Source organism: Corvus moneduloides, chromosome 4 (genome assembly GCF_009650955.1).
Source record: "Corvus moneduloides isolate bCorMon1 chromosome 4, bCorMon1.pri, whole genome shotgun sequence".
Lineage (NCBI taxonomy): Eukaryota > Metazoa > Chordata > Aves > Passeriformes > Corvidae > Corvus > Corvus moneduloides.
The window spans coordinates 18111432-18138216 of record NC_045479.1 but is presented as its reverse complement, the minus strand read 5'-3'; the positions used below and the strand labels follow the sequence as shown (position 1 = coordinate 18138216).

The window sequence follows — 26785 nt, the reverse complement described above, 5'->3', positions numbered from 1 at the left end:
TTACCCTTGGAATCTTTTCCAAGGTCAGCTCTACCATATGCATGGCACAGCTATCACCTAAGCTATAACTCATGTTGGTAATATATAAGTATAGAGTAGTGTGAATGTATACATTAGCATGTCTACGACTGTGTGACTGTATGTAAATACACAAATGCATATCACATACACACAGACTGCTGTGTTCAGCCCTAAATGTTTGTAACAGAGAAAAAACTGTTCAATCAGTCATATTTTGTGTAAAGAAAACTAGCCCCAAGTGACACATTAATGCAGTCATTTTATCCCTTTCAGGGAAAATATCTACACTTGAAATGATACTTTGGCACACAAGGTCTCCATATTCATACAAAGTCAGAAATTTGAGACATGCTGTATGCTGAAATTAATGATTTTCACTTGAGCTCAGTTAATGTCCTTCACTTGCACTCACTTTAATGTCAGCTTGCTCTTTGAGGAGAAATGGAATTACCACGTGCAATTCAAACCAACTGTGATCCGTGGCGCCAACACAGGCGTCTGGGGATGCTGTGACCAGCAGTGGCCACTCATCCTGCCGTGGACAGACCCAAGTGGCCTGAGCAAGCTGAGTTTCAGGTTTCACTCCACCCCAAGAGAGTAAATCAGCTCTTGCTTCTCAAAGAATGACACCAGGATAGAAATGTAGCTTTAGGTGTGTTCAATCACCCAGACAGACAGCTGTGCTTTCCCGCCCCAGATACTGCTCCTCACTGGCTGCAGACATCGTGAGAAGCTTTGTCATGCTTAGAAACAGATGCAACCAGCATCACTTAATGGTTGAAACACTTTCTAATTGTTGTGGGCAATTTCTCAGTTTTGGAGAGCAAATTGAATTCTCTTTGCCGGAGGGAGCTACATTTAGAAACGTTGAACAAGATTTTTGAGTAGAGAAATGGAGCCCAATCAACGATGCGGGGCCAAGCAGTACAAGCTGTCTTGCTTTTGCACAGCTGCATACTGCAACAGCAGTTAGCCCTGGTCTAGACAGTGGCTGAAATTCAGAAGTCCTCCTACTAAAATATTTTCATCCTATTCTATGGGAAAGACAACAAGCATTTTCTATGGGTACCAAAAGCAAGGGTACAAGTCAGGAGGCTCTGATGTCACTTTAGAGGAGCTGAACCACAGGATGACAAAAAAGTGCACTGATTTCTCCTGGCTCAAAGAGGAATCATGAGGCAGAGAGAGGAGTAGAATTCACGTCTCCAGATTTCTTTATTAATATATGTTTTAAATAGCACCACAGTTATCTATGGTGCTTCTATCATCCACTTTCTCTGTATCCTGGATTCACAGTTACTAGTGCCTACATATAGTCACAACAGCATCTAAAGTACATTATTCTCAGAGCTGAAGGAGACATCAATCCATAAAGATGATGAGCAGAGGTGCCTGGTAATTACAACAGAAAATTGAATAGGAAAAAAAAAGGATTAAAAATTTCTTCTCAACTCTGAATTAAAATTACCAGTTCTAGCTTGACTTCAACTTCCCTCCCCACCCAGAGCTGGAAATATACTCCATTTTTCTCTTGCGATTTGACTCTCCTTTCCCACCTTGTCTGACCTAATTTTGGTGCCCATCTTCTGCCACCACTCTACCCTAGGGCTTTGACACTAAAGACCTGGAGGCACAAGAAGGTATGTTGGCCCAAAGGGAGCGCACTGCTGGCACATAAAATGTTCTCTGTCCCCAAGATAGGCACTTGCTCTCAAACAAACCAGCTATTAAATATTTCTCCAGTTGTCGATCATTAAATCAATAATTGGGGAAACAACCTCTAGTTAAACATCTCCAGGAAGGACACGGTGTTATTCAAGGCTGCAGCACTGCAGATAAGCAAAGGAAACTGAATGCTAGAGAAAGACAAATAAAACTTGTACATCGAATGGGAAAGAGGAAAATGTGGGAATTAGCTCAGCTGAAGGATCAAATGATTCTGCATGCCCTTTTTCTCCCCAGAACAAGTCACAACTCCATGCTAGTGCCATTGAGGGCTGCCAGCTGAGTCCCTTGGGCAGGGCTCAGAGACAGGAGTCCAGCAGGCACAAACCAACCTCACGGAGCAGCAGAACCCTCCATGGTGCTCCTTATATCTGAAAAAAAAGTACCCGGCAGTGCCCTTTTTAAAGCATTCCATGAAGGCAGAGGCTTTTGGGGAGAGCTGGCCCCTAAAGGCCAGGCTTCAGCTGGTTTTGTGCTATGCACAGTCGTGCCTGTGAGCCAGTCGTAGGGCTGCAGGAACAGTGGGCAGCTGGATCTTCCCTTCAACACAAGCCATAGGAAATTCCCTCCACGTGTTTTTCTAAATAAAACAAACCCAACCTATACGTAGCCTGCTACATCTTCCAGGCAAAGAAATAAAAGAAATATTAGGGCCATTTATTTGGTTTAGCCACTTCGGTCATATGATCCCACTTCAGATAGCTGAGCTAAGGGTGTCAGAATCAGCATCTTCCAGGTGCCCAGAGCAGTAGTAAAAGCTTTTAGAGAGTAATAGGCAATTTTGTTTGTCTTCCTTTCTCCTTAAAATAAAATATCTAGGACTAGAAATTATAGATCACTACATTCTTTTTCCAGAGAGACAATTCCTTTCCTCTTAAAGACAGTGCTTTCTTTTGGAAATACAAAGCTTGTCTTTCTGTCACAGAAGTCTCTGCTGGGGGAGAAACAACAAACATGTTTGAATTAACCTTAGAATGATTTCTCTTGTCAAAGACAAGCTGATTTCAAATCAAAATAGCATTTATTATAGTAAATAGCTTGGCGGGAGGGAATTTTCAAATTCACATGAGCCCTTCATTATGTTGTAACAAAAAAACCCCATCAATAAAACAACAAACCAAACCAAAAAACAATTAAAAGAAAAAACTTTTTAACTTACTTTTCATAGACTTATCAAAGAACCTAAGAAAACTATTCCTCCCAGGGGCAATACAAAAAGTGTCCCACTGTCTCAAACAAAATATCAAAGAATCACTCCAAGGTCAAACATGATCAATACAGCAATAACCCTCAAAAATTGCTTCCTTGGCACTTTGAGGGGAAAGGAAGAAACTCTAGAATTTCCAACTGAAAGAGGTCTTTCCGTGTTAAATATAAGCCATATTCCTGAGCCATAAATAAGTATTTGCTGACTACCACTAAAGCACAAGTCTTCAACAAGGCAGAGCCCTCAAAGTGTGAGTGGAGGAGGTGCACAGATTACTTCAGCATATCTGTCATAACTATGGACTTGCACAAACCCAGCACAAACTCCTTATTTTTCCCCTTGAGAAAGCATGGTCTGAGGTGCCAGATCCATGAAGCCCACACTGTGCTGACAGGACTGATGCTCACATCGCCTGGCACCTCCAAGGGCCGAGGCGTTGGAAAGCAGAGCTGTGAGGACAGCACTCCTCCTGGCTGGACTAAGCTGCACCTCAGGGAAGACAGCAGCTGGGCAAACAAATTCAAGATAATTCCATTCTGTTCTACCTCTGGATGTTTCCAAAGGTGTTTATACGTGCTTGTCTGTTTGATGGGAAGGTGACAATCAAATGGGTTTAATTCCCTCCTCTAACAATTTATTTTGAGAATGAGGGAAGTGTCACCTCTCTACCATTTACAGCTCCATGGAGGAAAGACCTCCTTCCTAGCAAAGGCATCAAACTCTCTGACAGTGAGCTCTGGATGGCCCATTGCAGCCAGTGAGATGCTATGCTTGGAACACCTGACTGCATGTGCAGAAAAGCTGCATCCAGAAAAGTTGGTAGTGCATGGCTGTATAAAAGCAATGATTGCTATTACACATTTCCAAACACTTGCAGGCCTAGGATTTAAGTGCATTATCCATCAAAAGAGACAAAGAGACTGAGAGAAGCTGCATGACTCTCTGCAGAACACAGAGGATGACACTTCAGTATATTCCTAAGATCCATTTGTACAAACCCTTAGTGAAGACTGCACACAACCCTACTCCATCTATTCCTGCTGTACCACTCTCTCATGAAGCCACAAGTAGCTCAGCAATGTGACTCCTCACCAGCCTGCATCAAAGCACTGGCAGCATCTCACCTGGCAAGAGGTCAGCCTCTGCAAACATCCACTCTTGCACTTTCCACATATGCAGCAATCAAGATAAAAGGGATGGTGTAGAAGCATGTCAAATTCACTCTCCATTCATGCATAAGGTGATAAAAAGAAAGCATTAAGCTAATCAGGAATTAACCCTAGGGACTGATTCCTTCAAAGAAAAAAAATCTCAGTGGTTGTAAAGCTCACGGAAGCACTAAGGGTGTTCCCAAGTCCCACCTCACTGGTGCATGCACAGATGGGCCGTGGCAGAGCTGTATCGTGCTCCATGTACCATCAGCATGGTCTCCTTTAGGTCACCACAGAAATCTGGATGGGACACACACATCTTTATCTACCGTGACCAAACAGGAGGGCACTGCGGAGCTGTGGTTATTTCACTCTGCTGCCTGTGCAACTGCTTCCAAGAAAATGATGCCAAAAGTCGGGTGCTAACACGGGTGCTAACAGATGGTCCAAAAAACTCAAGCATTTGGTAAGCAAAAGGTAACTTCCCCACTTCAAAACTGGCTCAGACACCTGTCTTAATCAGCCGGCTCCTAGAAAAAGAGCCACAAATTCTGTAATCACTATACTTCATTAGGAGTTTTATTTTTTCATCTCATTAAAAAAAAAAAAAATTAAAAATCAGCATCTTCGGTAGCACCAGCTACTTGAATGCCAGGCTTAGTAACTTGCTCATTTCCTAAAATAACTAAATTTTTCTTGGTGATCATCTAGTTTTGATAGGAATAGTCATGGATTTCTAATGCTATTTTGATAACCACTGCTGACTGCTTATTTACTACCCGACACACTGATACTATTCCAAGTATTTGGCAACAACAGAAATTACTTTCCAGTTCACCAGCAGCAGCACCTATTCAGGAACTGGTGCACAGGCAAACATACACCAGTCAGAATGTGAAATCAAAACCCTTGAAAGGAGCACTGGCTTCCTAACCCAGGGTTATCTGAAGAGAAATCCTTGGCACACATCTCACACCACCCTAATAAGATAATTCCCTCTCTGTTTCCAGAGGGAATAAAGTCCTGGTCTGTGCCACCAGGTAAAACAGCACGTTTTTCAGAAATGCTGAAAATGCCTAAAAGCTTTACATGCATGAGAACTGTGGATGCTCAACAGCTCTGGAAATCAGGCTTTTAATTATGGAATAAAAGCAGAAAGTAGTCCTTTTCCATTCCCATAATAGGGCACAGAAATATATCCTATAATATTTCACTTTTTATATTAGTATCCTAAAGTAAAATTTTGATATCTACTACTTTCTTTTTCCCTGTAGAAGTCAGCTATCCATCCATTCAGCTGTGTGTTTATGGTCTTTCTCACCCAGCTTTCTAAAGTTCCCTTAAGATATAAGCTCATTTTCCCAATCCTTAATCTCTGCAACCTCTAATTCCACTTGACAAGCCAATGTGAGCAGGAGCACGCAAATCTTTGAAAGAGAAGTGGAACATTCCAAAAGGAAATAGGAAAATCAACAAATTGCTCCAGGAATTAGGACAATCCTTTTGACCTTGTGGCTGCTTTTCCCTCTTCCCTTTCATTCTGCGACTGCAGGCTGCTTGACTAGGTGGGGAAAACAAAACAAAACAGGTAAAATTCAGTGCATACATTTGCAGTACATGAAAGCATGATCTTTGGAAAAGCAACTCGGTTCATGGTGAGTTTGCTCTTGAGAAGGTAACACGGAACAAGAGGAGCCTAACAAAAAACAAAACCCCCACAATAGCTTGGCATCACAATATTTAACTAAGGCCAAGAAGCCATGATGAACAATTATTACCCTCCCCCAGCTGTAAATTTCTTGCTCCTCATTTCACCTACACTCTCCTGCTCACCCCTACAACTGTGCCATTTCAAAACCTTTCAGCTCTGAGTAAGCTTTGAAATACTAACTCAAATCAGAAGAAGAAAATTGCAGAATAAAAAGAGTAATTCAACGTTAATATGCTGAAAATGGCAGAACTACCTACCCCCATGATAATTACCTACACCACGCTGCAGGCAGTAAGAGCCCATTTGGTGAGATGCTGAATATATTCATGGTGAGCCAAATCAGAACTACTTCAGCTCTGGTTATATTTACTCAGAGTACCACGCTCCAAACCTGTTATTTTAAACCAAGCAAAAGAAAATCTGATGCAAAAGGTACTTTGACAATTCTTGTGTTTGCTTTTTAAATCCAGAACAGCAGTCACATACAGACTAAGGCAGCTTTTCCCTTAGCTTGAGTCTGTCAGCTGGCACAGTGAGCTCCCTGGGAAGGCTTCCCTGCTCCTTCCAGCCCCGCCAGGGACCCGCACGCAGCTGATACGGTTGCAGCACTTGACAGAGCAGAAACGCGGCCGGCAAACTCGGGGTGCCTGCAAGGGGCTCCCCCCCTTCCTTCAGATTTCACTAAACAGAGTCTTTCTGGCTTATTACTCTCTCCCTGCAGCAAATATTAACAACAGAAGCAGCATAGAAAAAACTCACTGCTAAGGATTAAGAACAACAGTCCTGACCTTCTCTCTATGTGGAAGGAATTCAAGTGGCCCTCAGGAAAATGAAAGCAGGATTTATTTTAAATGGACCTTTTATGGAAATGACTGTGGTTTCCAGCTTGTCAGATAGACTCCATCAATAAATAGCCTTATTCACCTTGCTGTGCCTTTGAAGCAGGTATTGTTCTGGAAGTGTTGTGGAATATAAATTTTGCTAGGCATACTTCCTAACTATGCTGGTACTACTGTAGAATATTATAAAAGGCAATTGTTCCCCAGAAAGGTCCATAAGCTGTGATTTATTAATGAAATGCCAAACCTGGGAAATGAGGCAAAGGTCTCAGGAGTGCAGGGTAAAGTAAATAGCATGACAGAATACACAGAGTGAGTGCTAGCAAAAACAACAGAAACATGCACACAAAGAGAAGATGCAAATGCATTCCTCTCCTGGATGGTATTGAACGTTGTCAGCTAAGAAATTTAGTCTGAAAGTTGCTGAAGAATATGCTCAGATGATATCCATACATATAATCCACCAGATAAATGGCAATATGATGCCAATTACAGCACGAATTAAAGCCATCACAATATGGTATAAAATGCCTTGTCTTGGCTAAGAAGCACCGTGCAGGGAAATTTAAAGAAGCAGCATCACCTTTAAAATTAGATCTGAAATAAAAAACCACCAACTGTAGCATATGAAAGATCAGGATAATACATATGTCAGTCACATGCAGTGAATATAACCTGAAAGCCATCACACACAGAATGTAGCCACATCACACAGAACAGCCAAGCACATTCTTTAATAAAATTATCTCCTAGAGCACACTAGATGTATTTTTTTAATCGATGTGAACTGTTCGTAGCATTCCCTCCTCGGACATGGGCAAACTGGGACACATCATTATGTGCTCCTGCTGAGCAAGTAGGACCAGTGTAGGTGTGAACCACCATTAGGCAAATCCACAGTGCTGGTCACGAGTACAAATGAGTGAGGGCCATCAGTATGAGCTGCAATGCACTCCCCCAGCCTGGCCAGCCGCAAAAACCACTGTTTCAAGTTAGTTTCCCAGATCACCCGGCTGAATTAGCCCACAACACACACAAGTTTTCCCTCTATCAGCCCTCCATATATCAGGTACCACAGAGAGAGTGGAATGCTATCCATCATGTGCTCTGTACGCATACATTCGCAGCTACAACTACAGGACAAGCTGCATTTTAATCGCGCTGCATTTTAATTAAGCAGCGACCTAAAAATGCCATGCAGAGCGGCGCTTCAAACATCTGAAGGGTCTTCCTTTCATGCTCATTGAATTATTATGACATGTCAAAGAAATAACAGTCGTCCTGATGATAATGCCAAGAATTGTCCTCCCTCCAGTCCGCCAGGTGCTCCCCATATCTTCCAGCAAAGAAAGGCAGCGCCATGGGCCCTTGGTTACCCCAGTGGGCATCTGAAGCACCAGATTATTTTTCTTACCTTGTGACTGGAATGCTTGATGAAGAATGAGAATTCCCAGTGAGAGAATACCTCATCCATTTCCTGGTACCTCTGTAATCCACCAGGAAGTCACACTACATCCATTCCTTGTAGCCAAGGCTGTCTTTGAAAATGAACAATAAATAAATGCCATCCTCTTTTCCCAGCTATTAAAATTTCACTGGAATGCAGGCATTTTCAATAGCACCCCCAGCCTTTGTCACATCCCCAGCACACTGCCTGTGGGAGGATGTTCACTGCAAAGAGTTGAGCAGAACCGGAGGATTCTGAGACATGCCAGTGACTCCTGGTGCCTTGGCCAAAACAGCTCCAGAGAGGCTAATTTCCAGAGCATGCTGGGCATCCGAATGGTGAAAAATCAAGTCCCAAAATGTTTCAGAGAGCTGTTTAATGGACTGCAACTTTGTTGCATTAGTTACTGTGGAAAAATCTTGGCCAGAGACAGCAGCAAGGTCCTTTTCCTACTGAGTGGGAGATGCAACAAGGAGCTTGCCTTTTCTTTACTCCTCTCAAACCTCCTGAAAACAGGCATTAATTGTGACATGTGATAGATAGGGATGGCTACAGCAAGACACAAGGGTAGCTGTGCACCTCAGCACTATGCAGAGAAACAAGTCTTACTTGGGAAGCTGTTCACAGGGAGCTCTCCAGCTGACAAGCAACAGGGATTCGCACTACGCAGAAGAAACAACCCAGGGAATGGAAGTTATACATAGGGAATTAACAAAGCAACTTCTCCAATGACCTCCTCATTAAGTAAAGAGGAGGACAACAGTGAAGGTGCCCGAGCAGGATGAGAAGGGAGGCTTCTCACTCCAAACAAACTGGAGAGCTGCTTTCAGCAGTTTTCAGCATTAAATCCCCATCTAGTAACAGACGTGTTCCAAGGAAAGCACCCATGGGTAGAAATCTTCCAGTGTTTCTTCTCTTCCTGAGGTATAACAACGTCCACAAAATGAAACAAGAAAGCTTTGTGCCTTAGATGTCCTTTATCAGCACCACACATACATGCCCAACAGAGTTATTACCCTAATCACAAACGTCAACAAATTAGCCCTGCTTAAAATTCAACGACAACAAAGGCAGAAATCCAATCCATGCATTCTCTAATTACAGTCCACACAAAATATTCTGTGAGTCTCCTGTGAGTTTGTGCTGCAGATGCACACACATCACCCCTCGCCACTGAAAATCAGTTCAATGTTCACTGGACCAATGTCTTCACTGCTGCCAAAACAATTCCTAGCATTTCCATTCTCCATGCTGCAGAAAGGAAAGCAATGGTGCCACTGAGAAGGAATATAAGGTTTTGTTCTCTCTTACCCCTGCACACCTACACTCTAAAGAGAAAGGCACAGACACTGCATGCTTGTTCACTCTACAATCATCCCTTAGTAAATTGCAAGCTGTCTCTTCCAGGTTAGACCTTGCAACGAAAAAGGAGAGAAAAATGGCTGCTAAGACTGCTCTGTGTGCTTGCATCAAAAAGAAAGCAGAACATCTTACACTTCATGAAATGTGAGAAATCAACTGATACATCTCGTGCTGCCTCTAAGCTGTAAAACACAGAGAAACAGCTTGGCTGGGACTTGACTGAAGGATGGTCCTTCTTGGGGGGAGCAATGCCCTATAAAAAGCCACTCCTGTTGCATTTAGAAATATGCTTTCTTAGGACCGAATGCAACCAATTGTGCCTGCAGTCCATGTGCCCTGAACTTCCCTCTCCGTGTTATAAAAGGGACTGTTTGAAGTCAAATGGCATAATGTATTTCCAGGAAAAGTACTGCTTCCTGTTTGCTTTCCTCGATAATTCATACTGCTCAGCCCAACATGATCATCTTGATACCACTGAATGGCAGTACCACGATTTGGAGATTGTGTGAGTTGTTAAAAATAAAATAGAAAATACCTTCAGAAATGTAGAATTTCCTGAAAAGCAATATATTTCCAATTATACCTCTAATGACATACATACATATGCTCCATCCCTTAAAGTGTTCAAGGCCAGATTGGATGGGGTTCTGAGCAACCTGGTTTAGTGAAAGGTGTTCCTGCCCATGGCAGGGAGGTTGGAACTGGATGATCTTTAAGGTCCCTTCCAACCAAACCCTTCTGTGATTCTATACCTAGGGCTGAGGGAAGCATGTCCAAACTGATCCCCAGGAACTGTCACCAGTTCCATGTTCACAGTGGGTTTGCTGGAGGATCCAAGTGCCCATGAGAGCACTTGGTCAAGATGGTTCTAGTTTTACTGGATTAGATACAAAAGCAGGTCACTTCAGATCCAATTTATTCAGTGTTCGGGGTGTTTCAAGGATAAACACAAAGGAATCTTGAAGATAAATTTCAAAGCACCTGGTAAGTAAATGCCCAAAGAGTAAAATTCATTTTGTTTAACATTAACAGTGGTCAAGAGCAAAAACTGAATTTCTCACAAAAAACCTACAACTTGCAGTTTCAAACCAAACAGTGGTATTCGTAAATCCAGAGTAAATTGTTTTGTTTTTTATGAAAAAGAAGAAATAAAAATATAAAGTAAAATCTTTTTCAAGCAAACTAACAGTATTAATCCAACACATAGTTCAAATTCTGACAGCAGGAGAAGAAATAAAAAGCAAACAAAACTTCAAAGAACACAGAATAAGATTTTTTCAGAAGTCTTCAGTACTGGGCTAATGAGAATTTTATCATTAACTTTCCTGAGAACAGGATTAGGTCTAATACAAACACTTCTGAATATCCTTAGCTGTGAGTAATGGAAGCAGGAGGAATATGAGATGATATACAACCTGCAGGTAGAACTGGTGAATACCTAATAGGGTGTTTTCCCGTATTTCCCATACAGCATCTGTCAATGTATTATCTAAATTAATGACTCCGCAGTCTCAAACTGTTTGGTTCATTTTCTGTCTCTTATCAGGAGCACAGGGAAGACTGCCAGGGTAGACTGAAAATGTACATGACCTGCACATTTTAGCATAACACAGGTATTAAAAACCTGACACTCTTCAACTATGCTTTTCAGTGATACATACGTTTAAGGAAGAGAAACTTTTGTACTATTTCCAGAGTGACTACCAACACCTCTCCTAAGGAAGCTTCCACAACACAACTGAAAGAGGAACAGCCTGTAACTCCCTATGATCCACAAAAAAGCCCCATTCCATGGAAGTGCATCTCTGACTTGCGACAAGGCTTGCACAACCTCACTTTGATTTCTGCAATATGATTAATGGTACCTCTGAAATGCTGAATTGGGAAGTATGGCTTACCAACTGTATTATTTACGCCAAAGAACAATTTCCAGATCATTTCCGATTTCCCACATTCCATTACTCTGCTGACAAAAAAAACCTTCTCATCAAGATGTATCTAACGTTTAGGTTTTAGAAGCATAGCAAAAGTGCAAGTAGAGGAATAGATTTTATTTTCAAAGAGCCCTGCAGATGACAGTTCCCAGTCCTGTTTGAAGTAAGTGACAAACAGCCTAATGACTATGGGAGAGGCAGAGATGCTTAACAACTTCAGTGGGGTTGGGATCATTAACAGTAATTGAATGTGGGAGTCCGGGCCAAGTTCTGCCCTCAAATCAGACCAATTAGACACTGAGACATTCAACTAGAGAGACATTTTCAGCAGTTGAGCTTGCCTGCATTAGTTATTACTGGTATGGTTTTTCACCTCACTCCAGTGCCTTCCAGAGGAAAACATGCGCTTACCAACCATTTCAGCTGAAGATTAGGAGACAAAAGATTTTCTTTTCTTTTTATGTTGTATTGCACGGCTTTTGGGGTTACCTTGAATGCAGCAATGCAGTGTAGGCTGAGTAATGTCATCACCAGCACCAGGAACACCGTGGCTAAGTTCCTCACATCCCAGATGGACTCGACCAAAGGAATGCTGCCGACCTGCCAGTCGTAGCACAGGGTGATTGGTGCCAGCAGGAGCCACGCATTGAAGGCCAGAAGGTAGGAATAAGTTAAAAACCTGCAAATGAGAACAGGTAATGTAATACATGGAATGACTGCCAGCACAGGGAACACTTTCCTCTGGCATTTACCACATACTACACAGGAGGAGGAAACAACAAAAAAAACCTGATCAACAACACTGCACACACAGGCAGCATCACACCTCTCTGTCAAGAAAGAGATGCTACCATAGGTGAGGGGCACTTCAACAGGTCATTTGAAGAAATAACATAAGATCAGTAATATTTACATGGTTTCTATGCACCAGACTTTGGAAAACTTACAGAACTTCAACTCCCATTTGAATGTTAGACTTTTGAAGTGACTTTCTGCTGGCTTAAACAATAAATGAATAACTAAGCAGGTACATACATATACATTGAACTTTTTCACAGTTCACTGCATCACTGCTGCAATACAAAATATCCCTCTAGCTGGGTTTAACTTACAATTTAGGATTTCTTCTATCTGGACAACATGGAGCAATTAAAGTCAGACCCTTCTCTCTTTTCTCTTTGCAAACCAAAGCACAAGGAGAAAATACAGAAGAAAGGAGGGAGGGGGTGATTCTTAGCTGATCACATCGCGGCTTATTAGGGCTGGGGCCAGATTGCATGAGATGTGCCACACAAGTGATGGGGAAATAGGGGGCCTTTCAAATTGTTGTAATCATCAATAATTGTTATTCTCAATAGAGAGGAAATTAATGGGGAATGGAATTGGGGAGCCTGCTGCCCTCTGGGAAGTATGCAGGGCTTTCAAAGGACTGGAAAAGAACAGCATGTGTGCAACTGGCTTAAAGAAAACAAGAAAAAAGTCAAATCAAACCAACATCCCTCTCTGCCTCAGGCTTTTGCTTCTTGGCATGCATTTGCCAAAAAGTGCATCTAAAGTTGAAATACTTTTAAGTGCAAGAGACTGCAGATTATTCCAGCAATCATGAAGTCAACCAAGTAAAATTGTGACAGGCTTCAAACAGACAAAACCCTCCTTGGCTTGCAAATGGAAAAATTCACATTGAACACAGCACCAAAAATGGCAAATACTCAAAAAAAGGAAAAAATTACATTCTATCCCGCATAGGATTTCTTCCATCTGAGCCTGCTTTGGCAGCTGTTATCACACCCAGTTGCCATGGTACCTTGGCAGGTTTATTAAAATGGTAACAAAGGACGGCAGAAATGTCAAGCCATATAAACAGAGGACTGTCTCACTTGCCACTTAGAAACATACCCCTTTGTGGTCAAAATGCAGCCCCTTACAACATTATATTTGTGGCAGAATGGTAAGACACCAAAGCTAAGTGTGACTCCCGGCAGGAAGTTCCCAGATGGGTGTTGGGCCCTAAATTTCTGTGAAAACATACTTGAATAACTACAAAGTTAGGATATCAGTTTCTTTTCTCATCCAAAAAACAAACATCTCCAGCAGCACAGTGACCCAAAACAAGGAGGCTTACTGAGCTGGAATGTTTCAATGTAAACAGTCACAGAGGCTCATTCTCATTTTCCCACATATCTTTCTAAGTTCTCAAATCTGGAAAGTGGAATATTCTCACATTTTTAAGGTTTTCAGCCATTTGGTACACTTCTCTTCCATATCCCCCATTTTCCTCACCTTCCCCACCCTGAGGTACTAAACAAAAGGGAAAGAGACAAAATCCATCTTCTCTTAACAGAGACAGTGATTAAAAAGCCAGTTCCAATTTAAGAGAGCATCCCTCAAAAACATAACCTTATTTTGCTCAAACGATTCTTAATTTTGATTGTTCTCTCTTTCTAAAGAAACAAATGTATCTTCTAGTCACCAACCCAATCTCTTCTGGCCCACATTACAGAGAAACATAGCAACACAAACTCTGGTGGGACTTAATCACACCAAGGCACTCACTCGTGACATTATGTGTGGCCTGACCTACCTCTGCTCAGCCACAATAAAACAGACTTCTCCGTCAGCCTCAACACATCAGCTCAGAAAAGGCTGCCAGCATTTATTTACAGCTACTTACTTCAAAGCCAAACTGAGATCCATTTCTAGCTTTATTGTCAAAACAAAAGCACGTCCATTTAGATGAATCTGAATAATGTCATGGCATATGGTATGTTACTACAATTGTGTATATCAGACAGGATTTCCAGAAGCACTGAGTTGGTTTTGCCCTTGATCCTTTAGGAGAGCCCAGTTTTTGGAGGGAGTGTCCTTTTACGCCCTGGCATATTAATATTTTCAATAAGCATGACAATATTCATGAAAGTTTGTATGCAAACCACAACACACACCAGAAAACCCTCCCCCTGTTTACTCAGGCTGTTGGGTAGGAAGGAACAAGATGACATTTGGGATCTTGGCAAACTGCAGCATTGCAGCTAAGGACAAACTAGTTGCTTTTCTGTATCTTCACTGATAAGGCAGGAGCTGATATGTCCCTACACAGCACAGAATAAATGAACACAGTCTGCTGCCATAACAAATTGAGTCAGCTTAATAACTTAAGTAGAGGTATTTGGAGTAGCCAGATCAGTGTGAGTTAATGCACTTCTGCTGGAAAGGTAGGACAAGCTCCTGTTGAAGATGGGAAGACAACTGCAGGACACTCACTGATCAGGAATGGTTTGTAAACATGTGCCTATTTCCAAGTGCTTGTGAGGCTTCAGTCTTCCTTGGGAGCCATGTGCAACTTGCTGCCAGAGGTGGGTCCCAAAGGAGATGGACAATCGCTCCATTCCACTATGGCAGTAATTAGTCTTTAAATACCCTGTTCCAACAGCAGTGAAATATTTTACAGCCTGTGACAGTCATTACCACTGTAAGTGTACAGTTAATTGGTTGACCTCTGCAGACACCCCACTGGAGAACCCTTGACCTCATCTCCTGGGTGATCTCCCAAGCACCCTCACTGAATGTGCATGTCCCATTAGCAGGCACGGTACCAAGATCCATGAAGGCACTGCCTGACTTTTGGAGGCATTTGCAAGCTGCAAGAAAGCCTTGAGCAGGCTCTGAGTCAAGTAAAAGTTTGGATATGCTTTCAGCATTGGTAAGCTGTCCTTGAACACGATGGATGGCTGTATAAAACAAAGCACTATAAACTATCGCTATTCTAGGTTCTAGGAAAAAATAACGGGATGCTAATAATAGTTACTGACAATCCAGTGCTGCTTTTTATTTCTGGCTCTCGAAAGCATATGATAATTCCTTCACGTCTATGTGGCTCTTGTACCACAAGCCTAAGGAGAAAGCTAAACACAGGAGAAACTCTGGAAGAAACCTCTGACCAAACCTGACACCTCAAGGAACTAATTTGCAAATTTTGAAAAGACTTGAAGATTCCGAAATCACTCCAGGAGCTAATTACATTTCAGCAACCTACCTGCAAACGGCAACAAGAGTATTTTCTTTTAATTAGTTGACTAAGTGAATGACATTTTAAATTTATGATCTTCTCTGTATTGCTTCTGGTGTCTACTGGAATTCCAAGGGAGAAAAATCCCTGCCTGTAGCATCTCCCACTCTCCCAGTTAATCCCATGAAAATCAGAGTATTACTGGTGAGGTGACTGGAAGATTTTGCCTCTTAACTGGCAAACAGTTTTCCCCCAGGCCAGGTAACAGCATTTGCATTGCAGTAAATTTTTTATTTGCAAACTGAGCATGCAAATCCAAGTTTCAGCAGGTATCAAGTGTTCTTTTCACTTCTCGTCATCTCTGGCATGCTCAGAAAAACACAGTTCCTCCTGTTGGTAGCCAGTGTTGCCATGGCAATCCAGTTTGTTTAGTTTCAAATTTTTTTAGTTTCAGTGCTCTGTTGCATGCTTTGAGATAAATACAGGATGACTCATATCTAGAACTTGTTGCAGAAAACAACTATCAGAACTGATTGTTTCTGCTGCAAAAATGAACACAAAGGGTACTACTCAAAGCCATAAACAATATGACCGGAAAATACTTGCGGAATTGTCTGTAACCCTTTGCTGTAACAGAGACCAACAAGCTTGGAAAAGCTCTCATCTCAGCTCTGCCAAACCCAGGCAATCAGAGAGCAAAAGGAATGTGAGACTAGGTAAAAAAAATTACAAGATTTATAGACATTTATGAGGCGTTTCCTTTCTCTTCTGATTTTGGAGCAGTTTAAGCTTTCTCCCCACAGCAGCCAGGACTGAGATTATAGATTTCTTTCTAAAACTGTGCTACAAGAGTGATCACAAAGCTCTGACCGTGTCCCACCAAACCTACATGGAGAAGTGGGGGCCAGTGATCCTATTTTTTCTAAGTGCATATTGTGCTGCAACCTACCAGCCACCCAGTTCTGGGACAAGCCAGACAGACAACCCTACCCACAAAGAGCCAGCAGGGTACCCACCTGCAAGTGAAACATCTCCCAACTGGGGATTTTAACAAAGCAAAGGCAAACCATTCTCCTGGTTGGGAAAAAATGGACCTATCTAGAAGACAGGTGATAAGTGCACTTAACTAGTACTTGGGGAAAAAAGAAGGGCAGTTATGAAGCAGGTAGGGATCTGAAACAGAAGTAGGAATACAGTTTTTGCCCTTTCAGAAGTCACAGACCCTGGTTATGCTCTTCTGACACAACCTCCACACTGCTAGGCACTCAGGAAGGTTTCAGTTCACGACAAGGGTAAGAAGAGCTTTTTTATTAGAGAAAAGAGCTTCTCATTTGTATTAACATCTGAACTGATTTTGGCTCAAGGCTCTCTTCATCCCCTAACAAAGCACTAAACCCAAGTGAGTTTGACGAGTCACTTCACAGTAATGTCCTCCTAGGACACACGTGGCTGCGATTATAACCAGGTAGTGGTATCTAGGATATTGTCTTCAAATTGTATATATTTGCACTTTCCCTGGGGACTCCCAGCCCAGTCATACCTTCCCACACGAGTTTATTTTCCTGCTCTGTATATTGTCAGCCCAAACATTTTCTTTTCAGAGCCTTAGAAGAAAAAAATTCCCACTCTGTCTATCCAGCTCATTCAGGGATAGTGGAGTAAACGACACAAACAAGCAGCAGACAGACTAATTCCATTTAACACCCAAATGTGAGTATAAGTTAGACAGAAAATACTTGTAACTGGAAAAGTACCTGTGTATTCCCTTTCATCAAACCTTCTGCATTTAGGGAAAAGAGCTGCCAATCAGTAGAGGACAGGAGTAGGAAAGACAAAGATGGGGATCAACAGAGAGCTGCAGTGTGATGAATAACAAGGTAACTCCTCTGGAAGGTGGGCTTGTGCGCCGCAGGACACAGGGGGAAAAGCGGACTGTGTTGTCCTCTATAGCTACACAGCCTGAAGAGCTTTAATCTGGTGAATGGCTCTTTCTCAGTTGTTTAAACTCTGTGGCTAAGAATCTGAAAAATACTGAATTCTTGAAGAGTAAAGACTTTCAAAGAGCCTGTGAATTTCCAGTGAAACCCAAGCCTGCTGTCAGAACCTCAGTGCTGGAAAGCCTGGGATTGCTCTCGCACTGCAAACCTCCATGTGCTGTGGGTTAGGACATGCCTTGTGATCACACCTGATCTTCAACTCCTCACCAACAGCAGCACATTCCAGAGTCATGCAGCCCAAATTCCCCAGCAGTGCCCAGCAGTGGGCAACTGCTTCAGAAGAGGCTCACTGAGGCAGCAGCAGATGGAGGGTTCTGTGGACAGCCACTGAGATCCTCAAGAAATTAAAAACCAGACCACATTTCTGGAAATGGCCTGTTGTATCCCAGAGCATTACTCACCCCATGCTGGTGGGAGCCAAAGGGATGTTCTGGGCACATCTGTGTGGAAGTATTTTGGAAAGCAAAATGCATGGCCTGTAGCAGTCAATGGTGTCTGCTTTGGCTGCAGCCTCTCTACTCCATATGCAGGCTCTGGCAGGGAAGGCTTGTTGTGTAACAAGCACTTGCAGCAAGCACCACAACCCATTAAAATGCCTACCAAATCCCAGAGCAGCACTACCAGGGTCTATTCATCACACCAAGAACACCTGAATGAGAGAGATGCTGAAATCTTTCATGTGGCTCTGAGAGTGCCACCTTCCCTGCAGGGTGGGCTTTGCTTTGGAGCAGCATCTTCCAGCCAGACCTTAACCCATCTCCCAACACCCCTTGAAATAAAGACTACTCTTTACACTTAATGTATGGACTGTCTGGCCCCTGGGTAGGCATGAGAGCAACTTTTACCAACGTTGTTGTTCTCCCTTCTCTTAGAGTGTTAGAAGTGTTGGGAATGATCCCTGAATGGGATCCCTGAAAGTGATCCCCTGCAGGGATTACACGCAGGGCCAAACTTAAGCACCTCTAGGCGCACAATAGAAAGCACTGACAAGCCTGGCAGAACTTCACCACTCAGGGAACATGTGCAAGCCTGGCTGATTAAGAGTTGACATGTCACAGGGGTCTATTTTAATGCTAGTTTCTAGCCTAAGGTCCATGAAAACTCCATACCAAAGTAGTTGCTACACTTGACTTCTACTTCCTTGGCAGAACTGGCTGGCACAGGGACCCATTTTCCCAGCACAGGTCTCTGGTTTGCCTCTTGGTAGTTCATTCCCTTTGAAGTTACAACTGGGATGATTAAATGCATTGCTCAGAAAACAGTCATAAATCTCTGTGAAAAGGATTATGTGCCAGTTTTTATGTATAAGCACTTCTTCAGCTTTCTGCAGCACTGAATTCTCATTTACTTGATTGAAACAGCAAAGGAATACAGAAAGCCAGCTTACAGAGAGAGCAGTTCAACCACAGGACAATGTTATCTCAAGGCAGTTCAAGTAGAAATGCATTAACTATTTAAGGAAGCACCACAAATAACCTGCTTCATGCCCAGAGTGATCAGTCACCAGAGATCACAAGGCAAGTGCCAGAAGAAATTAATATAACTTGACTCCCAAAGACATAGTTTTTTTAAAAACCAGACTTTCAGTTACAAATTATAGGTAAGATTTAATCTGTTTCACACAGTTTGAGACATGCTGCACAATGGATTTTTCCCTTGTCTTGCCACAGTGTTGGTATATCCAGAGGCCTCCTAATTCTTTCCCATCAAGAATGGAAGAAGAAAGAAACATTGTGCAACATGTCTGGAGCATGTCAGCCCTCCACTCAACACCCTCCTAACTCCGGAGCTGCACTTTCGGTACACTGCTTACACAAAGCTGCGTAGCCCTCAAAACCTTTCTAATTGCATTCTCCCTCAAATTCTGCCTAATACAAGCAAGAATGTTTGAACAGAGGCTTGGAATTGGGTTTTCTATCTCAAATATCGCTTACCCATAGCAGATTTTGAGATCAAAGTCTGTGTTCTTTAAGGTAAGGCCACAGGAGACAGTACATCCCTCCTGCAGTGCACAACAGCCTGATGGACAGGCTTTCATGGCAGGGTTTAGGAATAGCAGGATTCCAAACACCTTCATTTCTGCCTCCACTGGGAAAGGGAATGATGGACACATCTCATCTTCTCAAACCACCTTTGCCAAGCAACACAATGAAGGGCAATGAAATGTAGCTTTCATTTATGTCACTAAGCTTTGAAGTATTTGGGAATATCGCTTCTCATTTTAACAACAGTAATTTAGTGAGCATGCTGAACAGATGACTGTTTTTAAAGACTTAAAAACTGTCATTATTTCAGCATATTTAGCCTTTCAATTGTTAAATAAATCATTATCTGTCTACTTTAATTTGTGTTGTCCAAGAATGGAGACAGGTTACACAGAACACATAGGCATTTTCTAAGGCCAAACTGAGCCACATCAAAGGTCTATCCAGCAATGACCAAAAGTCAGTGCCAAGTAAAGCATGTAAGATGATAATTTTTCCCCAGTTCCTAGCTGGGGAGTTGGATGAGTTGGAGTTTCTGAGTTGGATGTGCTTTCTGCATATTTAGTAGCCTGGATTTCTTATTTCAACTTGGCAAATCTCTCTTGGAGCCTGCATAAACATCCAGCACACTCCTGGTATCTTGCAGGAAGAAGCTCTCCAGCTCAACTACCTGTTGCAAGCCACTTCCTTGCCTTGCTTGGAACCTGTCTCCTCTCAGATTCATTTGATACACCCCAAGTTCTACGTGCCCCCCTCCTCCACACAATCATGGATGCACACACCTCTCACACCCCCAGTCTTGTAATTTACACCGTATCAGCTCTAAGGGATGACAAATTCTGACCTCATGAGTCACTACTTTTTCAACCCCCTAACTTATACCTGCCCCTAATGTTGGCCTCAATAAACCCTGCAAAAGTTACAATGCTCCGTTGGGTTCATCCCGTGCCAGCTGAGACCCCAGCTTCACATCTAACTTCATGAATTTCACAAAGACTGCCACACATCTCCAAACGACTGTTTTTCTTTTTTATTCCACTGTTATCAGCCTTCCTTCTAGTCCCACAGAGCTGGCCAAGTCTTACAATAAGTTTCAACTTTGTTGAAAACCATAACATTTACCCTGGCGAGACGTGCACAAAAACCACATTTCCAGCTCAAATAAGGACAACTCTTTGAAAACAGAAACTCCCATTTGTGACCTAAATGATCTTCAGAGTTACAAAACAACTTGCCCACTGCCTGAGACTAACCCTTGCTTCAACCACAGTGACAGTGTTAGTAATCACTTCAAGAGCACTACCCAAAACTGATCTTCCTTTTAGTTTCTCGTCTTGACAGCAAACTTAGCTCTTCCGCTGCCTTCTTCCCAACTCAACCCAAATTGCAATTAACATCTTAGCTTCAGTGCTGTGTCCTAATTACTGTCTTCAAAACCTTGTTGAAAACTTCCCACACCAGCTCTTCACATGCTGCTGCACTGTAGCTGTCCACAGCTGAGGAACATACACTGCTTAGGAGCTTCTCTGAGGCTGGACCATACACACAAGCACTCCTGTGGCCCTCCTCTGGACTCACTCCAACAGGTCCATGTATTTCCTGTGCCAAGGACCACAGAGCTGGATGCAGTGTGCCAGGAGAGGTCTCACAAGAGCAGAATCACCTTCCTCGACCTTCCTGGAAACCACACCTGTGCCACTTCAACTTTGCTATCTCCAGCTGACATCCCAGTCCTGCACTTGGGATGACTGGCACAACGCCAGTTCAGCAGCAATAGCTTCAGCTCTGACCACGGCAAGATAAAGTCTCAGGTTACAGTTATAGCCTGAGTCTGAAAGGGGAGGAAGTTTTGGAAAGGTTGTTGCCAAGATAAGGACTGTGGTCAGAGGGTGCATCATGGGCTGTCAGTTCAGAGACAGTCACTGGGTCTTTGTACCTGCAGGACTGACACTGAGACCTGCTGAAGGGTTGGGTTTCCTGAATGGAAGATAAAGGCTTCTGGGTAAATTGACTAAAATGAGGATTAAGATCAAGCTCAGCAGAAGTGGAAGAACTGGGATAAATAAAGGGTTTTAGAATCCCTTCATAACAGTAATACTGCTTTTTACTGCAGTGGATTTCCTTAATTACATTTGGAGTAGGTAGGTGTTGCTGGACTGCAGGTGAAGCCGGGGCTGCTGCTGGGCCCAAGGGAGGACCTCAGCCAGCAGCACTCTGGCTTCTTTTTCCTAAGCCTGCTAATAAAATCCACAGTGCCAGTGGTAAAAATAGTCACTGTTTCATACTCTGAGAATGACTCAGATTTTGGGTTTAGAAAACCCTCCCCTGTCATTAGAATAGGCAAAGAGACAAACACGCAAAAGAACATGCACAGAAGAGGTAACTGAAATTAGGCCAGGATCATTTGTGACTTGGTGACCTCCATCTCAGCATAAACATCTCAAAAAGGGACAGCAGCAAATCCTTCACGCTGTGCTGCACCGAGTCTGGCATTAATAACTCCACCGGAAACAATCACATCAGAGCTTTCCAAACAAGACAATGTGCTTCCTGGAAGCACTTTTAGCCTTGATGGTAATAGGAGCTGTTGCCACGTTATCATAAAGGTTCCCCAAATGAGATCCAGTCCAGTTCTGCAGCAGATGTTGGATAAGGATTGCTTGATCGTAACCTGTGTCTCAGCTGCAATTCCACTGTTGGAATGAGGAGCCAGCAAGGCCAGAACATGACACACAGGAAGACTCCTCCCATTTTCATTTGAGACATCGGGAAATTCCTGCAGAAGCCTCCAAATTGTCTTTCAGTAGCTAAACAGAGCAAACACTCGTGCACATGGCCCCTCCACCTTCACTGCTCAGTCACTGATACTACACCAAGAGGCATGGTGTAGTGTATTTTTATACAAACTTCAGCTGAAGCCAGAACTCTGAATGCTTCCACCACCCCACATCTCAGGAGCAGCCAGTTTTAAGATTTAGAATTATGCCTCAGTTACTGGGCTTTCCAGTCCTGTGCTCAGGCAACTAAACCTTATTCTTTGGGCTTTGTGTAAAAATAAGCACACATTTTTCAGTAAGAAAACACCTGTAATACAACCCTACAGGACCTGCAATGTGCCTTGGGGTTCAAATAATTCTGGTTGCTTTCTATTCTAGACAGAGCAATACGGAGAAGTAATTAAGTTAAGACAACAAAACAAGTTTTTTTCATTCTCATCTGCAAACCATTTTAGTGTAGGAAAATGTAACATCAAGACCACACTTTTGAAAACTTTTGTTTGACTGCTGTCATCATACCTCGTCAGTAAATACGGTGAGAATGAGGCTGGATTGTCCTGCTCTGAAAACATCGGCATGGAACCTCCCATTATCCAGAGGCGGAAATACAACACGAGGATCACCTTCAAAGAAGAACATCTCCGTTAGCAATGCACTTCTACGAAGAACTAAGTCCTCCAGCAAATGTCTTGTTGTGATAGCTCTCCGTGCTGTGCAAAGCCAGTCAGCTCAGCAGTTTAGGCACAATTCAAGTTGGCCACCTTACACAGGGTGACAAACCTGCCAGCCCCCAGCACAGACAGCACACTGTGACGTTGTGTGTCCCTCTGCTGTGCCTGCATTACTGACAGCAACTGGCACATCTCAGTACCCACCACAAAGGCAGCATTCTGAAGGACAAATCCTTCACTCTGCTGCAGTGTAGACTGCAGAAGTTTGCTACTGACTGCTACCTAAATGCAGAGGGAAAAATCACGGCTGATGTTTTAAAAGTTCTTATCATTTATCCATGCTGGCACAGGTGTAAGGACAAGCTCCATCGGTGCTTCTCATGCTGTGCAATCCTAATTCCTGGAAGAATTTCTGCAAGCTGCCACTCCTTCACCTTTCTGGTAACTGCTTGTCAGGGGACAAGCAAGGGGATCTGGCTCCTGGAGCAGCACACCCAGAACATTCCCATGGAAGTGCTTGTTTTCTCCTCTGCAACATGCTGAGTCTTGCTTGGAGCGCATCAGGCAGCAGTTTTTCTTATGACTTACTGAGCCCTGCATTGGCATTAACAGCATGTCACTGACCAGGCAGCCCAGTGCCACCGAGTCCCCTGTATTTAGGGCAGGAAATACCTGCAGGTGATTACACAGTTGCAAGGGCAACCACTATAAATCTAAAGGTTTGAGCTGAAAATACAGTAATATTCTTGTTTCTGCCCAGCTGAAGTTTTCTAGACTAATTTTCAAGCCTAACTTTGTATTAAGATCTCCCATGTGAGCTTTCAGAGTCTTTTGGGATACTACTATGCATTGCTCATTCTCATCAAATACACAGAAATACATGGTCAAGTCCATTCCTACTTACGTAGCTTATCACCAAAGCAGCTCTCTTCAAAAAAGGCCTTGCAGTATACAAGAAATTCTGGTTGTTATTTGCAGTCAGGTAGCTGAAATATAAGGAAACAAATGTTTGTTGAAGTACTTTGGAACACTAACTCATTTTTCAAATGGAGAAAAATGTGTACATTGATTTAACCACCCTAAATGCAGTGGGTGGTTGCAGTAGTAATGACATCACTCCTACTCTTCAAAGATCTTTCCACATAAGTAAAATACTGAGACTAGTTCAAGTAATACACACCGTAATACATTGCAGTTTTGCCATCAAAATATGGTTTTGGTGTGTTTGTTAGTTTGTTGGGTTTTTTTTTTAATCTTCAATTAACTCCTTAATCCTCAGAAAAATCCCATGTGGGTCTCAGTGAGATTGCTGTCTTCAGACTCCCAGATGACTACACGGAGACACATTTTTAAAAGGTCACCCAAACAGAGCAATTCAATTTTAGACTGTGATTAAAATGCAAAAACTCCTTGTTCCCAGCTCTCTGCTCAGTCTCTAGAGAGAAGAATAACTATCTAGCAGAACTGATTCTAAGCATTTATTTTGGAGCGCATTCTGCACGTTTAAGTTTCAACACAAGTCTGCTGACAAAGTGCTGTGACAATTAATTGCACAGACACAAACACACAGGTGGCTTACTGTTGTAGGAATGTTCATAAAACCCTTCCTGTTTCTCAATGAGTAAAATTAAACTGTACTGGGAGCCAAAACTACGCATTTATTTTAATACAGATTAGAAGCACTTGCCAAAGTCTAAGGAACTTTCTTAATATAACAAACAGTGCCATATCCATGACATTAATTTCATGATAATTCCATTTCTATTGAACCTTACAGATGCTCCATCATTGTAATAAAGAAATGACAACAAGAAATACAGAAGAGACAACAGGAATATTTTAAGCATATAGGAGGTAAAACTATTGAAAAAAGACAACTTATTTTAAGAAGTTATATATATCAAGGAAACAAAATAAATTCAGAAGGAAAACGTTTGCAGGTTCTTCTGCGTAACATACAATCAGTATTAGGATACTCTATTTAAATGATTTACAAAACCTGCAGTTTGTATTGCAACACCTTCAAGCAAGTTACCTTTCCAAGCATGAAATCCTCATATGTTTCTCCTGTGAACATCGAGCATATAAAACACATCTTATTTCCTCTCCAAATTCCTTAAGACAGACTATCGCCTGATTGCTTCCACCCTTCAAGTCTTTGAAAAAACAAGACTGAAGCACTTCCTAATGCAGCCAAGAGTCTTTAATATCTGGGGTTTTGTTCAAATTTTCTATAGTAGGAAGTTCGCAAGCCTGGTCACCATGGCGAGATGAAGAAAAGATTATACTGCAGAAAAAAGCACCAGGGCAAAGCCAGCAAGAAACAGAGGCAGCATTTACCAAGATGAAAGAAGTACATCTGGATGTTTTGTACAAAAGAACTGCTCTTCAGAAAACTTTCCCTAAGTGCCATGCCTAAAACTAAGGAACTAAACCACACAGTGTAAAGCAAGCCAGATGACTTTCAGTCTTTGGTGTCTACTTATTGTCAAATGTTGACATTTAAGCACCAAACCTGACTTAAATGTCAGACTAGTCTTCAAGGGCTGAACGCCTCAAAGTGCAAAGTTTCTTGAGTTCCCACTGATTTTAATCAGGCTCCAGCAAGTACAAGAGAGATGAAACTAAGCCTTCAGCTTTTTCTCCCCATGAAAGGTCAGGTTGGCCTTCAAGGGCTCACCATGGCCTGGCTCCAAAGCCCACCGGAACCAAAGGGAAAGCCTCTCACTGACTTTAACAGCATTTGGACCAAACCCCAGGCTTTTGTCCCCTACTGGAGCCCTTTATCAAACTCAATCCCCTCGTGATTTGCAGCAGGAAGTGTTTGGTTGCACTTTGTTTACATTTTTATGTGTGGAGAGAGGAGAGCCTTCTATTCATCACACTGACTCTTTTCAAGAACCTGTTTTCACTTCCTTTTAACTCTCTGCAACACTTTTAGACAGGAATTTTCCATTACAAGTATTTGCTTTAGGTGGAATTATTCTAGGAAAAGATCAACTAGAACAGTTCAGCTCTTTCTCCAAGGCTTCAGTTACAGACAGAGGAGCACTTTTATCAGTGTCAAGAAGTCTGCCAACTTCATCCTTGAGAAACAGCATCACCTTGCATCAGTGACCTAAAACTTGTGGGGTGGCCATCATCTCCAGGCCGTGCGTTTGCTCTCTACCCATGGTGAGGCAATGAACAGTTCAATTAAGAAGTGAAACTTTTCCATTTTGAGAAAGCTGCTGTCCTGAAGTCTGTGTGGAAACCGCAAAAGATACCATGGTTCATTGCTCAGCAATCCTGCTCTCCACCCATCAGATCGACCTGCGGGAGTGGTATAAATGGACAGGTCACACTCAATGCCTCAAAGATTTACAAGAACCACGTGGTTTTACAGAACACCTCACTGGGCTACCACCTGTGCCAGGGAAGGTAACTAGTAAAACATCTCCCATCTAGTGCAGGTGAAAGAACAACAAACAGTTTGTGTACCAAAACCAAATGAACTTCAAGCGGGACCTGGATGAGGAAATTGGATAAGTGTCAGTGACAGCATGTAAAATGCAGTAGCTTTTTCCATGTAAAATCTCAGCTTGCAAACACATCTAAGGTAACACAGAACTTTGCTCAGACAACCTTAAGATCAGCCAAAGCTCTTAATTTTTCTTTAACCAGAAGAAGGAAAGAAATTACTATTTTAACAGTTTAACTGTTTTATACCCTTTTTTAACAGCTGTCTTGTAAAAAGTCATTTACAGGTCAGATTTCCCTGCATTGGCCAACCTCTCCAGGCTGCCAAACATCCCTCTATTCATGGGAACCACTCCCTATCACCTGCTCCACCCCAACCAGCACAATTGTGGTGCCAAGAACATGCCAAAACACACACACACATCCGCTCCCACATGAGACTGGGCGTGGGATGTAGTTAGGCAAAGTGTGTTGATGGTAGCACCACACAGCA

General features: G+C 42.6%; 1 protein-coding gene across 3 annotated transcripts in view; it reads right to left on the bottom strand.

Annotated features, from left to right (window-relative positions):
* TMTC1 (transmembrane O-mannosyltransferase targeting cadherins 1) overlaps positions 1 to 26785 on the bottom strand; it is a 139166-nt gene that overhangs the window by 61842 nt on the left and 50539 nt on the right. For all 3 annotated transcript variants that reach the window (XM_032105560.1, XM_032105561.1, XM_032105559.1), the window contains exons 6-8: positions 23738 to 23819; positions 22682 to 22785; positions 11887 to 12076 (exon numbers count right to left, since the gene is read on the bottom strand). In XM_032105560.1, coding sequence (XP_031961451.1) covers positions 11887 to 12076; positions 22682 to 22785; positions 23738 to 23819 — 376 coding nt within the window. The remainder of the gene's footprint in view (positions 1 to 11886; positions 12077 to 22681; positions 22786 to 23737; positions 23820 to 26785) is intronic.